Source organism: Stenella coeruleoalba (genome assembly GCF_951394435.1).
Source record: "Stenella coeruleoalba genome assembly, chromosome: 3".
Taxonomy (NCBI): domain Eukaryota; kingdom Metazoa; phylum Chordata; class Mammalia; order Artiodactyla; family Delphinidae; genus Stenella; species Stenella coeruleoalba.
In genome coordinates this window covers 70556078-70573210 of record NC_137148.1, presented here as the reverse complement: position 1 = coordinate 70573210, position 17133 = coordinate 70556078, and the positions used below count along the sequence as shown (strand labels likewise).

The window sequence follows — 17133 nt, the reverse complement described above, 5'->3', positions numbered from 1 at the left end:
TATTGAAGGGGCCTTCCCCTCTCTGCAGTGGATATTCCAATAGCACAACAGGGAAAACGTTTTAGATAAGCTCATTCATCAGAAAATGAATTCGCTTACAAATGTATCCCTTTAGGGAAAAATAAGATTTGTCAAACATTAACCAATTTCACCTGAGAGTAAGTGTTCAAAGAACACATAGGCATAATTTAGGCAGTCTTTATAATGGGGCGAATTTGCAGAGGCGGAATAGTGAGATAGCTAAGAGAGCTAATTCTGGAGCTTGGACATGAGTTGGTTAAGTTGCTTCTACCACTAACTAGCTTGGTGGACTTCAGCCAGTTCTTGAACCACTTCGCCCTTCTTCTTCTTCATCTGTAGAATGACAGTCATAGTGGAGGAGTGGCTGTGAGGATTAAAAAAAGATCCATGCCAAGCTACAGGCTCAGTCCCTGGCACACAGTATGTGCTCAATAAATGGTAGGTGTTATTACTGAGGACCAGATTCAGTTAAGGCGAAAATTAATATTTTGATAGTGCGGGAAGACTGGTTTAATTTCCTCTTTGCGCCATAGAAGAGGAAATGTTGTTTTTATAATCACCTAATGAATAATATGGAAGAAATTACTGCACAAATGAAAAATCTTAGTTCACCACTGAACTAACAAAATCACTGAGAATTCATAAGTTGAAATACCAAACTTAAAAATCAGGCTGCAGTATATTTCCAGTGATAATGCCTGAAGTTATTAAAGCCATCCTGGCTACAAAAGCAAGTAGCTACCGCCACAGGGGCCTGGAGCCCAAGGCCACACAGACTCATCAGAGAAGGCCGTCTGGGGCCAGAGGACAGAGCAGTCTGTGAGGCCGGCAGCTGCCACTTGGCCTCACTGAGTTAGACAACAGGTGCTGAGCCGCTGCCAGGGGTGGGTATCAGGATGAGTAAACTGGCCGATGGCCCGTGATAAAGCTTTATGTTGGATCATAAAGTGCTGAGCCCGCATACCAGGAGAGGCCAGCTTACATACCAAGGGGGATCACTTGATGTGCTCACTTGATTATTTTTTCCCTCTCTCTTTCACAACACCTTTAGCTTGTCTCTTTCACTCATTTTCATTCCCTCCCTCCCTCTTTTCCCACTGTGTATTTTCTATCTATCTCCTATTTATCCTCTCTTTCTCTCCTTCATTCTTGTCATTACTTGCCTTAAATATTTACTCTCCTTGCCTTTCCGATTTTCATTTGTCAATACTCTCTCTAGCTTTTGTAGCATCTTGTGAAATGCAAGGTGACCGAATACAAAAGCTAAGAATGTTACTTATCTGTGTAATGTATGACATCATGGGAAATGTGATTTTATGAACTACCAGTTGGTCCAAGGTTCTGGGCCCACAGATTCATATATAGATAACATTCATAGCATAAACAAAGTGAATTGAAATGAGTTTGATTTTAATTACTAGGTCATTTAATTTAGACACATAAATTTACAAAAATTTAAATTTGCACATAAAATAATAAGGGGACAGCGTATGTAGGCCTTGATCAGCACTTGATAATAATACTAGGCTTTCTAAGACATTTCTTATGAATTTTATCTTATTTGTAAATATTTAATGCAGAAGGGAAGATCCTAGTTTGCCATAATGGAATGTATCTTGGGTATTTTCAGAATCCATTTGTAGATGGCCTATGGCCTATTTATTTCTAATTATTACCTTCAATTCATAATTGTCTACACTAATGAGAAAGGACCCTTCACATCAAAACTATAAAATAGCAGGAACTACAATGTGAGTCAAGGAGATAGCAACCCCCAGTAACAACAGAGCCAGGAAACTAGAGGGCAAGTCCCTGTGGAAAGTTGAATAAAGAGTCCTGACTTTGAAATGCTACTGGCATTCTTGATGTCTGTCCCATAGATGCTCTGGTTATTTTTCTGGTACCATCTGGAAATAATTATATTGTTAGGAAAGCGAATAGAGAGGCCCTTTGACTAATGAACTCAAAATTCATATTAATTTATGAAATTCTAGGTGCCAGGTACTCTGCTTGGTCCTAGGGATTCCCAGATAAAAGGCGCAGCCCTGCCCTCCAGGAGCCCAGTCTTGTGTGGACACTGAGGCAGGCGCATAGTGACCGCACAGAGGGAACCACACTGAGCCTGCAGGGCGGGTTAGTTAAATAAAGACCACGACTAGAATGATAGCAGTGTGTTTTGTAAATACAGCAAAAGCCTTAAAAGGGCTAGAACTGAGCAACTGCCTGAGGATTTTGAAGCACTTTTATTTTTAAGCACCTTTTATTTATCTGACGCTCCTTGATTACTAAGAAGTACAGTTTTAACAAACCTTTTTTCATTGGACACCTACCCAAGGTAATTGAATGTAAAGTCCACCACTTATTACCAATCCACATGTTATGTTTGTGATAGTGACATAACAGCTATAGAAGATAAATAGATTAGACCCTTTCCTTCCCCACAGTAGTTTTTTTTTTTTTTTTTTTTTTTTTGGCGGTACGCGGGCCTCTCACTGTTGTGGCCTCTCCCATTGCGGAGCACAGGCTCCGGACGCGCAGGCTCAGTGGCCATGGCTCATGGGCCCAGCCGCTCCGCGGCACATGGGATCCTCCCGGACCGGGGCACGAACCCGTGTCCCCTGCATCGGCAGGCGGACTCTCAACCACTACACCACCAGGGAAGCCCCACCACAGTAGTTTTTAATGTGGTGGGAGAGATAAGAGGTATAAACCAAAATAAACTTATTTGCAGAAGAGAAAGGAGGGCGCATTGTTAAGTGTACTGTACTGCTGTGCATTTGGAGGTTTAGTCTGAGGGACTTTCTTAATGCCTAATGTGAGTGTGACAGGTAGAGATTTGTTCCCTGACCAGTTGACAACATCCTGCAAACCTAACATCCAGCACAACTACCTTACTTCCAGGACAACCCTTGGAACCTATAAGGAGCCTTTCTTCCCTGCATCTTGACTTCCGGCTGCCAGTGCTGGCCTGTTGTTTGCTTGGGAGTACATCCTGCTTTCCTGTCCACATACCAAGACTGATGAAGTCCCGTGGTGTCCTTGCAGCCACTGGTGTAGCTGGCCCAGTCCCTGACCAGTGACCATCCCACCCATATGATATTTTGGGCACTCTCTGTTAAGCAGAGTTTTCCAGTATATTAGCCAATAAAATGAAAATATTAATACCGTATTAACCAAGTTCCAGGGGATTCTACATTGAAAGAGGCAAGTCATAAGAGTAAGGCTAGAGACCAAGGTTGCTAGCCTTTGACAGACCTCACAAACATTGCTAATGTTGAATGGAGAGAGAGAAGGTTCAGTGTTAAAGGAAAAGCTTGGGTCCCCACTAGCTTTTGCTTAATCGTTCTGAGCCTCCTTATTATATATCACCAGGCTCTCCTTAGAGATATTCCCATGTATGACGCCCATCCAAAAGAGTTAACCAATTTCTTGCAACGTTCTACTGTCTACTGCACTTGTTGCCAAGGATAAACAGAAAGCGCTCAGGAGACACTTCCTGTCTACAGAAATCTTAAAATCTAGAAAATAAAATAAAACAAGACTACAGAGAGCAACATTATAAAATAAATATTAATTACAAAATTCTGAGGAAGCATAAAAGAGAGACATATTAATTCCATTAACTCTCTAGTTCATGAGTCTTTCCGTTTATAATTTAAATTCATAGGTGGAATTAGAGAGAGTGGTTGGTAGGGGTGAAAGCAGCCTACGCCCTGAGTACAAACCTAGCAACTGCTCCCTGTGTGTTTTCAGATCCCATTGTGGTTCCATCTGAAATAAGAACCTCTGATGCTGCAGCCTAGGATTCCATTATTCTTTTATTAACAACAATATTTACTGGGTCTTATCCATGTGCTGAGCACATTCAAGTTGTTGTGGATACAGAGGTGAAAAAAAAAGTTTCTGCTCTCATGGGGGTGTGTTCTAACACATTTGAGACTCTTCCCTCCCCTGGCAGCCACAGTAGCTGTGACTCGTATATTGTTCTCATACAATGCTCTGCAGTCCTGATACCTCATTTTGACATATCAGAGCAGTATAGGCACTGAGCAGCGTGTGCTAACACAGTTGTCAATACTAGTCTTCCATTTGGCATATCACAGATCCAGGCAAAGCCCTCAGAATTGGTATTTAGGCTCTTCTTCACACGGTATACTGACTGGGGAGCTGGAGTATAAGAGGCCCTTTCCTATCGTTGCTGCCCAATCACTATAGAATAACCAAAATCAAAACTTTTCTCTTGAGAAGTGTCAATAGAGAATGGCTTATTGCCACTCATTGGAGAGCAGGCTAGTTTATTGGGGAGAGAGAGAAATCAATTAGGAAAAAAGTTTGAATGTCAGGTATCATGGGGAGGAAGGTGAGGAAACCATAAATAAAATCTGTGTTCACAATCCAGAATTGGTCCTTGAAAATCTCTCTCCCCATCATTCAATAAATTGAGGTACAGAAAAAAAAAAAAAAAAAACTCAGTAAAGTATTTTCAGTGATATCTCAGGCTAAAGTCTGTTAATGGTGCATGTTGGGCTGGCCTGTGACCTAAGACATGGCAACTACAACAGTAAGAATGAATGACAAAGAGAGGGTTTCCCTCTCAGGCCAAGGGCCAGCTCAGGAGAGAGTGGGCCAGGGCCAAGCCCACTGGAGCTCTTTACCTCTCTTCAGCCTGGCAGAGGCTCAGGGTGGGCGAGAGGTATTAGGAAAGGAAGCAACTTAACCTTCATCTGGGAGTGGCTGGCTGTCTCAGAAGTGAGATTTGGCTATCTCAGGTACCATTCTCAGGTGTGATCAAAATTGTCAGGACTTGAGTCAGTCAGTTGTCAACCTCAAATCGTTTTATTTTGTGTTATTTTATTTTGTGTTGCCTTTTATGAGTGTACACAGAGCACTCTTCTTTTCTGATAAGCTAGTGATAAACTATAGATCCCAACTAACAAAGATTCTTAAACTTACATCAAAGGTAGTGCCCTTGTTTCTGAGGGAAAACCTAGAAACAGAGAAGGGAATGCACAAAAGCACCTCTTGCAGTATTTTTGGTTCTTACTGTGTGTATGTCCTCCTGGTGGTAACTTAGAGCACCAATAGCCACAAAAGACTTGAGAGCATGGAAAGGATCAGCCCGTGGTTCCCAGGACTCAGCAATTCTAAACACAAAGGATCCCAACCCTTTGTGTCCCGTATACAGTATTCTATGTTACCTCCACTGTTCCCTCTATTCTCCACAGGGATATCCTGTGCCACAGTCATGAAGTAATTACAGAGATTGCTTTAACCTACCAGAACTCATGCTCCTTGAATTTTGACTTACCGATCTTATTAAAATAAAAAACACTGTCACCTGAGGAGACCACCCAACTCATTTCAGTTAGTCTGTCACCGTTAGAAAGTATGACTGTCAAATTTGTTTGCTTATTCATTCATCCGATGAACAGTTACTGAGAACATATATTGAGCCCACATATATTAATCAGACCCTCTGTCAGGAGCCAGAAATATCCAGCCCTAACAGAACTCACTGTCAGGTGGTGAAGCAGACATGTTAAAAGATAAATAACAATATAAAGCACCACATATTATTTAAAACACAAAAAGGTAAGGATTCTAGGGGTACAGAGAAGGGAGTCTCTAAGCTTCTAGAAAGAAGCTTCGCAGCGTGAGTGATGCCTTAGGTAATAGATGTCCTAGGATGACTGTGGTTTGTGTAGCAGAGAGGAGTAAAGAAGGATATTCCAGACAAGAATAAATGATACATATCGAAACAGTGTTATTAAAGGGGATACCTAACTTGGGAAGTGGTGAGAAGTTCCCCCTTGAAAAAACCTAGAGTGCTGGGGGAGAAGAGGGGAAATAGTGTCGGAAAGGCAGGCGGAGGGCTTGCTGTGAAAACTAGTGGGTGAGGCTGTTGGAAGCCACCATGGTTTATAAGGAGAACAGTGATACAGTTAGATTTGCATTTTAATAAGACCCTGCCAAAACAAGGAAGAATGATTAACTGGAAAGTGGGGGTCAGGGGACAAACAGACTAAGGATGGGAAACCAAGGAGAAAAACAATGATGGTTGAGTCAAGAGATGGTGGAGTCTCGGGTGATTTCTGGGTCTCCAGCTCCAGCAACTAAGTTGTGATGTTTCCTAGGAAAGGAAAGTTGGGAGGGGAATGGGTGAAAGGAGAGGATGGAATCAAAAATATAAATGGGAAAATCAATGATGTAGCAGAGATCAGGGGAATCCTACAGAAATGAGGAAGTATGATGACTAAGTATAATCCTGAGCTGACTGATAAATAAGGCAGCGAAGGCTACTCCCTTTTCAAATGACTAATCACGCACTGGCCCAACTTGAATAAAAAGGCATTTACAACTAGATAAGAGCTACAGGGAAACAAAAATAATGATTTGACCTTACTGTCATTACTCAAGATAACATATACATCTTCTTTTGTTAAAATAAGTCATTAATGGTTTATAAATTATGCTTCAACATGTTATTTTTAAAGAATCAGTGCCCCAATATCTGCTTTGTTATCCCTGTAACCTATTGCAAGTAAAATGCCATAGTCCAGAAAGGTTAGTAGATGAATTGCATTCATATTTTGTACTTTCAAAAATCCTGCTTCCTGGTCTTTGTTCATTTGCTCCTCTCCTCTCTGTCTCAACCTTTGTTTAATTTATAATTCTGCCTATCTTTTCCTTCCTTATTTAAGAAATCACTAACATCATCCATTTTTCAAACTCATCTACAGTTTGATCCTTTATATCTCAGATTTTTGTTTTGTATTCCAGCCTTTATTTTCTTAGCCTGCTTTATAGAGATTATTAGGATTACCTGCATATTTTAGCATGCATTTCAGTCATTGTATATTAAAACGTTCCCTGTTTCATATTTCACTTCAGATCTCTCCTGGACTCAAAATGTCAGGAGACATTTCATGCCAAACTTCCCCATCTCAGTCCTGTTCTAGGCCAGCCTCCTTGATGCATGCCTGTCCAGGTTCCAAAAGAGGTGTGGTGGAAGAAACCTTAATAAAAACGTGAAAGCACTGACCTATCCTGAGGAAGCCTGAATCATTTGCTTGGCCCTAGCATCACCCTGATTTTCCATGAATCCTCCAGGCTAAGATTGGCCCAGAATAAGACCAATGTCAAAGCCAGAGAGAACAGTGGAGCAGGCGACCAGTATCCAGGAATGGGGAAAAAAATGAACTTTGCCCAAGAATTTTGAAACGTACTCATTTCAACTTTATAGTATCTGACTCACATTCCCAAAAGTTTCCCTGTATTCCTTTCTTTAAGCTTTCTGCTTTTCCTTTTCTAACCTTATACATGCTGCCTAAAATACCACTCCCTTTTTTCTCCTTCTGTGCTGTATTGTGTACCCCTTTTTCCTGCTACCCATTTCATCACTGAGATGATATACTAATGGCTTTTCTCCCTTAAAGAATGCTGAATGCTCAGTTTTTCTGACATTCCATATGTAAACCAATACACCAGATTTTAAGTATTTAATGATATAAATCTCCTGATAAGTTATGATCAATTTCATTCCTAGTACACATTATGCCTCTACTGCATTGCTTTATAAGTTTAAAACGGTACATTTCGGAAAACAGTCACTTTGTAACAGTTACTTAAAAAGACTAAAATAATAACTGACTTTTAACAGTGTGAAATAATAATACAAAATGTGAAAAAAGAAAATTGCAGTTGCAAAACTCCTACACTGAGACTACACTTTCTCCCTCTAGCATTTCTTCCTGTTTTGTTCATCCATCCATTCAGTCTGTCATTAATACTGCAAACATTTATTAAGCTTCTACCTCATGGCAGGCCCTGTGCTAAGTCCTCATGATACAAGATGACTAGTAAACAATGCCTAACCTCCAGGAGCTCACTCATGGGAAGAGAAAAACATGTAAACAAATTATCTTGATCATATATTCAGAAAAAGCATTCTTAACATCCAGAGGACCCCAGACAACACCTGACATAGTAGCACTTAGTAATATGTGTCAAGAGGTGTAGATCCCAGTACCATTTTCACCTTCAGCCAGCCAAATAGCCTCTGTCCAGTCGCAAAACCTCTGCATGCAGTGTCACTGAAGCGGAATGTGTGTTCTGTTCATTCAGCAAGCATTTACTGAGCACCTACAGTGTGTCAGGCTCTGTTCTATATTGCAGCTTCAAAAGTGAATAAAGGAAGTTGCTTTAATTACCTAGCGATTTAGCAATGGAGACAAACACATAAACAATAATTTGCGATAAAAGCTCTAATAGAGGGCTTCCCTGGTGGCGCAGTGGTTGAGAGTCCGCCTGCCGATGCAGGGGACATGGGTTCGTGCCCCGGTCTGGGAAGATCCCACATGCCGCGGAACGGCTGGGCCCGTGAGCCATGGCCGCTGAGCCTGCGCATCCGGAGCCTGTGCTCCGCGATGGGAGAGGCCACAACAGTGAGAGGCCCGCGTACCGCAAAAAAAAAAAAAAAAAAAAAAAAGAAGTTCTAGTAGAAAAATGTATACAATAAATGAGTGCATGAATTAGGGAGCAATTAATTCAGTCCTGGTGATCAGAGAAGTCTACTGAGAGGAGAGGATGTGTCAGCTCCCCCTTGGAGGAGGACTGTCTGCAGGCAGGGAACAGATACTGGTGGGGTCATTCCAGTAGGAGAGGCTGGCTTGAGCAAGGCCATGAGATATGAAAGGCCAGCGCTTGTGCAGCATTACCCTCCCTCTGGAAGGCATGGGGAAGACCCAGATGGTCCTTGGTGGTCTCATCCAGTATTAGAGTATCAGTAATTCTAGGAACTATCACCCTCTAAATACTTATATGAAAGAATTTGTGGCCATTAGGGGGAGTGGCTGGATATTTCTTTTTTTTTTTTTTTTTTGCGGTACGCGGGCCTCTCACTGTTGCGGCCTCTCCCATTGCGGAGCACCGGCTCTGGACGCGCAGGCTCAGCGGCCATGGCTCACGGGCCTAGTCGCTCTGCGGCATGTGGGATCTTCCCGGACCGGGGCACGAACCCGTGTCCCCTGCATCGGCAGGCGGACTCTCAACCACTGTACCACCAGGGAAGCCCTGGATATTTCTTTACGTCTATACATTAAAAGTCTTCAAGTCTTCAATCAGTCTTTTATTTCCAGTATTTATTCAGTGAAAAAAATTTCAAGTCCAATTTGAAGATTGTCTTTTGAGGAAAGGAACAAAAACAAAACAGTGACACTCTCCAGCTCTCCCCAGCCTTACCCGAGTAGGAGTTAATATCTGGTTAGAATGAACATTAATAACCTAGAGAAATGTAGTATTGTTAAGGTTTATGTTTTTGATTTCTTATGAAAATTTTCACCACAAATGGATAATTTAGGATAATATTTAATTTTTGCATACTCTATGCTAGCTATGATTTGCTTGTCTAATTAAAGTCTACCTACTGATTTACTAAATTCACAGTATTTTAATGTGCCTTTTCATTTCTATATTAAGAACAAAGAAGAACGATGGAACAAGGAAAGAATATAGACAATGCTTACAGTTTTGATTATGAAAACTTGTAGAGGAATTTCTTGGCCCCTGATCTTCCCCCAGCCTAAGTAATCTGTGCTAGAAATCACCAAACAACATACAATATTATAGGTCAGGTCAGAGCTTTTAGTTTGAATTTGTATTGCCTGCTTCTCTACAGATACACAAAACCGTGTCTGGTATATAGTAGGTTCTCGGTAATAATTTGCTGAATGTGTTTTAAATGAAGTAAGTCATTGAGCACAGTCCTTAGGGTGGCAGCCACTCCACAGATACTGAAGGGCCTGGAAGGAGCAGTGTTGTGAGTGTCAGTACCAGGGTGGGAGGGTATTTGTGAAATGCACTTAGAAAGTTCAGTGAAGGGCAGTCTCCATTTCAACTGCGCCTCCTGTGCCTGTGTGGATTCACTGCTTTCTAAAGATTATTCAGCTTGTGAAGAGCAGACACTTATCTTCATAAAGCTGTGATAGACAAGCACAAAAATGATTTAATATCAGAGAAAGGAAGCCATTTTTCCTAAGTTGATGTCTTTTTTTTCTTGGCTTTTGTGTGAACAGGACATTCACTCAACTTACAGTAACAGTTCCTGCATGTGTTCTTGATACATCAGCCCTTTGAAGGGTAATGCTAGCTGTGCAAGAAAGGGTGATTATCTGAATTTTAACAAAAATTAGTAAGAGTATTTTGGGTTTTTTCACAAGGGGATTTGAAATTTCCGCTGTGAAATGGGGAGGCACAGAAAAAGGAAGATGATGGAAATAATATATTCTTGAGAACTAAGACTGCAGACATGGAAATAAATTGAATGATTGGAAGCTTTTAATCTGTGATGGTGGGTCTCTGAAAGAAGCTAAATTTTACTTAAATAGCATCAACATAAAATATTATAGTCTTCATACATTGAAAAAGGCCAATAACTAGATATTTCTTTTCTACTAACAAGAAATAAATTAGGAAGGGGAAGCCAGTTTTAGCCACTGTATACAGAAGGGATTTTCTAGTTGATAACATAATGTCTAAGACAAGATATGAGAGCTCCATGTGGCATTCTTTTTCATTTATATTCCTTTTAGTAATGAAATAGAATCTGTTCCCTACATGTATTTCATTAGAATTTTTGAGGCACCTGTCACCTATCTTTGTCAGTTTATATGTATTTCAAGTTTTCCCAATGAACAAATGTAATAATGCAGTGTCCATATGTCCACATGTCTGGGAGGGGAGATTCCACGTGGTTTTTGGATTACCTGTCTGCACTCCTTTTCCCATTTATTGTTTGGAGTATGTCACCTTCTGTCAATCTAATTACTTCTCTCAGAAAAGGCTGTTCTCAGCTCACTGCATGACAGTCTCTGCCTTGTGAAAACATCCCAGAAGCCTCTGCAGTCAGTGATCTACCCCACAAGTGTCACTCTCACATGGAATGCTGACTCCAGATTTACAGAGTTCTCTGAGGGAAGAGTTTCTTTAGATATGAAGCAAGGGAAGTTGGTGGTTTCAGTAGATGTCTTGCCTTATCTTGACATACAGAATAAATCTCTCAAAACATAGTCAGCTGAGAGACGCCTAAAATATATACATCCAGGACTTCTAGCCCCTGTGAAAGAATAATGATTTAAGTGCCTACATTACCTGACCAGTAACATTTATAAAAGATCAGAGAATCTTTCAAAGGCCAGTGACAGAGATTTTGATTTTACTAGAAAAAGGCCATAGGGAATAATGCTTATTTATCCATTTAGTAATCCCTTTAGTTAATATCAGCTATTTATTACTGTGATAAAGACAGACTTGGCTGAATCTAATACTGATTCTTTTGTCATAATTAAACAGCTGTAGATTTTTAATATAATAAAGATAAGATTAGTCTTACGGTTCCACATTCAAACTATGGTAAAGTTTGTGCCGTTACTTCCATTTTCAGAGCTTTATAATTCCACTGTAATAATCTGTACTTAGCAGAAATGTGTTCTACAAGCTCTCAGCTGAGAGTAATATTTTTGAACAGTTTTTTCAATGTTCTGGTTATGTGATTATGGGAATTTAGAGCTCAATATGCTCTTGGGTTTTGTGTTTGTATTTCTCAAAATGCTCCTCTTTTAAATAACACAATATAACTTGAAATAAGACTATAAGTGCCTTTAAATGGTAGAGATATTTCATTACTTAAATAGTGGTGATATTCATTGTAGGATGATGTAGTCAGATATGAGAAGAATTTACTGGGAGAAAATGAGCCACTGTTTCCCTCTTAGTCCCATCACTGAGATTTCCTTTGTGACCTCATGCCACTTGCTTTGTTTACGTAATAGTTTATATAAGTCTTTAGGTATAAAGGAGCTATCGCTCTAATTCATTTTTTAACCTATAAACTGAGAAATGTTTTATTGAACAACAAGCATTCCCACTTGGTCTAAAACTTGACATCTAAGAACTATCAACATTTTAGCCATATTTTTATACTTACAATTTTCCCACATCCTAATTTTTGTTTCAATTCTACCTAATTTATTTCAGTGTTCAGTCCACTGCTGTAGTTACATATGCGTGGGAGAGGTCTATTCCACATCTCTCACTTTGCACTTCACAAGTGTGGGAAAGCCTAGGCAGGGGCAAGGTGACCACACAGTGGCCTGGCAGGAGGCGGGAGCCTTGGGCCGTTGTGCTGGGCCATGCTGGCCTGAGACCCAGCATAAGGTTTCCTGAAATCTTCATGGAAGATTTGTGAGAGATAATGAGTTAATATTTGTGGAGCTCTTTCAATAAAGTATAATTGATGTTTGAATTTTTATAAACCACACACAATATCTAGCCCTGAAAGCTTTGTAAGAATATTTAGCACACATGTACGTGCCAGATGGATTGTAATGACAGTTGATAGACCTCTCCTAACCCTTGCGTTCTGTTGTCAAAAATCTGCACATCAAAACAACTATAGTTTTCACAAGAAGATTTATTGGATAAAAGATTCGGGTGCACATTGAAAAATCTACTGTCTAGATAAGACTGTAAATTAATGTTATACCAGATAAGACCTTAAATGAGGGGTTTATATAAGAATATTCTTCACATGCCCTAGAGAAATATCAGTAGATAAATTCTGAAAACATACCAGATAATATGTTCTTGATCTTACATATTTTTTTCTGCATAAGTGAATTTTTATGAAGAATTCGTGGAGTATGATGCAAGACACTCAGAAATTATTCTTAAAAGCTCAAGGATATGTGGAGATCAAAGCAGAACCACATCATAATACAAATAGTCATCACCCGGAAGAATGCTTTTGTGATTGAGATAATGCTAACAAAAGAGTTTAAAATATAGGAAATTAAGTTAGCAAATAAAATTGTTATTCTAACGTATTCTGACATCCTCTATAGTATTATTGTAGGAACCCTCTAGGAGTACTTATTCTGGGTGAAAAATGATAGCTGTAGATCCATGATAGGGGGCCAGGTGGCCCCACCAGTTATAAATTCCCCACGATTGTAAATGTATATGTTATCGCCGTGTGTCAAAATATTCATTTTAATATTCAAACATTGTACCACATAATAAGCTGTAACCATATGTTTATTTGTTATATTATATCACTGTAACATTAATAAATATTTACAGAGCCACAGTGTATCATAGACATATTCAAAATGGTCTCAGTTTGATTTGAACTGAAAATCTTTAGTGCCTCAGACACGAATTTTTAAAATGTTACATTTGTTACACATCAGTAAGAGCCAAGGAGTTTAAATTTTTAAGACTGACACCCCCTTTTTAACTCACGCCGTTTTATTTGTTTTCCCCAATTGCGTGAATTAAAAATGGAGTGTTATCTCAGCTTTGAGGTCTTAGCTTGATGTCACAGCTCTTGCTTTATTTGTACGTGATTTCGGTCTTTAATAAAGATGAGCTCTGCTGAACTTTCCATTGATAAGAGACGCTTAGGTACACAGCTCTTTATAAACGATTTGGTAGTACCAGGAACACTCAGAAATGTTGCTAGTCTATTAAAAGTTCACATGGCAAGCTGTGTGATTGATTAATCAGAAGTTTTATAATTTCTAAAAACGTAACTATCTCTGTAAATAGGATCGTGTCCAACTAAGTTGACAACCATCAATTTTAAAAAGAAGAAAAAAAGAAAGGCAAACTCCTGACTCATACTTTTCCTGTTACAGCGTTATACATGAGTATTTATCCTTCTGTGACAGCTGAAACTAGACCAAGACACACATTCAGGAGACAGGAGGTTCGAGAAGAGGCACTGACTTTTCACTTTCATGTGTCAGGAGGCAGTCTCAGGGTGACCCTCCTCAGCTGCAGCCAGGAGGAACTTTTGCTACTTCAGTAGCTACTGACTTGGTTACCTCTCTGCAGTGTTCTTTGGCTTCCTTACTCAGCTCGTGATAATGAAGCCCTAAGCTCAGCTCTGTTGCCTTTTCTTTCCAGCCTCTGTTTAGGCAGACAACTTCTCAGTATTATCAATTTCAATACAGGTTTTCACACATATAGAACTCTAACCAGACTAAACAAAGGTGATTCACCTTATGATCACAGGGTCTGAACATTCTTAATGGGTACTTCGTGAGAATGTGAGCTGGGTTCTCCTACCACCTTTTGCGGTCAAGTGCACACCCAAAGGGGTGGCAGGACACTTCTAGTGCCAACCATTATGTTAAACTCAAACTAAGGATCTGTTGCCACTATTTCTGCTTTTGTCATGATCACGTTTTCTGAAATCATTGCGTAATGTCCTAACTTCTAATTTTTCTGTGGGAAAATAGTGTTGCAATTTGCCCCCATATTTGTATTCTGTGATCGTCTGTCACTAGATGTTTGGAGCACATATGAATTCCAGATCATGAAACTTCAATCCTCATACCATCTTTGTTCGTTGAATTTGGTTGCAGAAGGAATATTTCCCTTTTACTTTTTTTTTTTTTTAAGTAGTAACGAGTGCACTGTCGAAATGACTCATGGTGTCTTTCTACGGTTTTTCTTTACCCTAATGTAATATAGCACATGTAATAACCTAAAATACTGGCAAGCTTGAACGTCTGTGACACCCTGAATGTCTTTTACAGCCTTTGTCTAGGTTTGAACTTTCCAAATTATGTATTTCAGACGTTGAGAAAGAAGGGCCTTAATGGCTGTGACAGCCCAGATCCTGATGCAGACGATTCAGTAGGTCACAGCCCTGAGTCTGAGGACAAGTACAGGAAAATTAACGAAGATATTGATCTAATGATCAGCAGGCAAAGATTGTGTGTAAGTACTCAAAACACCCTTCATTTTTTTTACTCTTGATATTTCTCTGAACCTGGCAGGCCTTGAACAAGAAAGAAAACAAAGGCTGTGAAAGCCCCGATCCCGACTCCTCTTATGCACTCACCCCACGCACTGAAGAAAAATACAAAAAAATTAATGAAGAATTTGATAATATGATCAAGAGCCATAAAATTCCTGTAAGTACCAAAGGTAGATGGCTGGTCTGCTGATAGCTGCTGCAGTAACATACCTTAACCCTTTCAGTGAGGGCTTTCTCTAAGAGACACTGCCAAGTCGAACCCAGAAAACAGGCATCTCATCCCAAGGGCAGTCGCTTAGAAAGCAGACCCTAAGGGTTGCTGAAATTTTGTCATCTAAAAGATGCGCCATCAGGAAGTGCATTCGGAGGGAGCAAGTTCACAGGAGGAAGAGAAAGATCTGTGTGACACACACTGAATTTACATAATCTCTTAAACACACAGTCCGCACAGATCACCAGGCACTCGTCAAACACTACAGTCTCCTTCTGAGCGAGGATTGACTGCAAAGATGCACGAGTGAAACTGCAGTTCTCTCGTGTAAACTGACACTCATCCCCCAAGTACAAGCTTATTCCTGAATGAAGCTTCAGCCCTCTCCCTAAATATGAAATTCAGCAGCAGCACTGAAGGGTTAAAGCTAATGCTCGCTGCAGAGAAACAGACTGCATGACAACCTAATGGTAAGATTTCAACGTGTTTGTGTGATGGGGTGATTTTAAAGCTTTGTCAGAATATTCGCTTTGCCTATACCAACATTTTCCACGCTTTAACATTTGGCTAAATTTTGTCTTAACCAAGTCAAAAAATTCCTAACAATCAATCTTGTGCCTTGCCAGATATTTAAGAGAAATAACTCTGCATGTATTATTTTGTTTGCCCATATGTAGAGGGGGAGAGTACATACCTTTTGTTCTATTCTGTCATCAGTCAAGTGATGTTCATTTTGTGACATAAAGTGATGCAACTCGAGGTTCACATGCTTTCTGAGTAACTTTCTGTTAGTGTCCCAACTGTCATTGTAGGCAAGCTCCTCAGTAGATAATTAATCCCTTTCTCAAAAAAGTACATTTTTTGTAAGTTAAGGAAGCAGCCTAAACCTGAGGATTGAGAGAGACTGCAGTGAAAACAGGCCTCAGTGCAGATATCTGGGGACAAAAGCTCCAGGCCAAATCCACAATGGCACTCACAAGATAAATTAGTGCTTTACACACAGTAGGTGCACATCAACCTGTCCTGGATTAAATTGAATACTTTAAAACTTATTTAAAATGTACACATATTAAACTTCATGTCCTCATAAATATATGTCTGCTTCATTTGTTAAATGAAATAATGTCAACAGGAAATCTTTTATTGAATCAGAATTATTAATACACTGTATCATGAAGGAAAGCTAACTGCTGTGAATTCTTAAAGGTTTTCATAAAACCGAGTACTACATACAGCATTTCCACAGTGGGCACTTGGTCAAATGAAACATTTCCTATCAGATGCAGCAATGCATACTTGTTATACCCAGAATTCTTTTTTTTTTTTTTTTCTTGTGGTACGCGGGCCTCTCACTGTTGTGACCTCTCCCATTGCGGAGCACAGGCTCTGGACGCGCAGTCCCAGCGGCCATGGCTCACGGGACCAGCCACTCCGCTGCATGTGGGATCTTCCCGGACCGGGGCACGAACCCACGTCCCCTGCATCGGCAGGCGGACCCCCAACCACTGTGCCACCAGGGAAGCCCTATACCCAGAATTCTTAAATGAAGTCTATTGGGATTCTGTCTTGCCCAGAAGGAGGAAAGAAACAGCTCCTTTGGGCCAATTTTTAGTTCTGATGGCCTGAGTTTCTCCCACGATATAATACACTAGTTTAGAGCTGCCGGGCAGATTTGTGAATGTAAGATGTTAAGGTGAAGCACGTTAGGTGTCTCAGGAGGAATCCCCAGCACAGTGAGGAAAAGGGTGGTGTATGTAAGACTGGTAATCACTCTCCATGTGTGTGTGGAGCTTAACCCCCAAAGTTCTGGGAGGACGCCCGTGTTTGCACATTGGATCATTTCTCCCATGCTCTAGGGGGAAAGAGGTGTAATGCCTACCTGGATTCCTTCACCATATTTCATCCTGTCGTGTAAAGAGTTCAAAATCAGGATACATGATTTCTTAAGAGGGGCAGTGATGTGCAGCAGGGGATGGAAAACCACATTAGAGTTTCCAGGCAGAGCTGTGAGAAGGAGCCACACAGCTCCAGGCTGTGCCTCCCAGTCGTCGTTTCTTCAGTAAGTGCTTCAGTCTCC

At 40.4% G+C, this 17133-nt stretch overlaps 1 protein-coding gene across 8 annotated transcripts in view; it reads left to right on the top strand.

Annotated features, from left to right (window-relative positions):
• Positions 1–17133, top strand: part of MEF2C (myocyte enhancer factor 2C) — a 155099-nt gene that overhangs the window by 97258 nt on the left and 40708 nt on the right. For 7 of the 8 annotated variants that reach the window (XM_079916164.1, XM_079916163.1, XM_079916165.1 and 4 more), the window contains one exon: positions 14662–14805. In XM_079916164.1, the coding sequence (XP_079772290.1) occupies positions 14662–14805 (144 nt within the window). Of the gene's footprint in view, positions 1–14661; positions 14806–14864; positions 15003–17133 lie in introns of all 8 variants that reach the window. The other variant, XM_079916168.1, reaches the window with a different exon arrangement.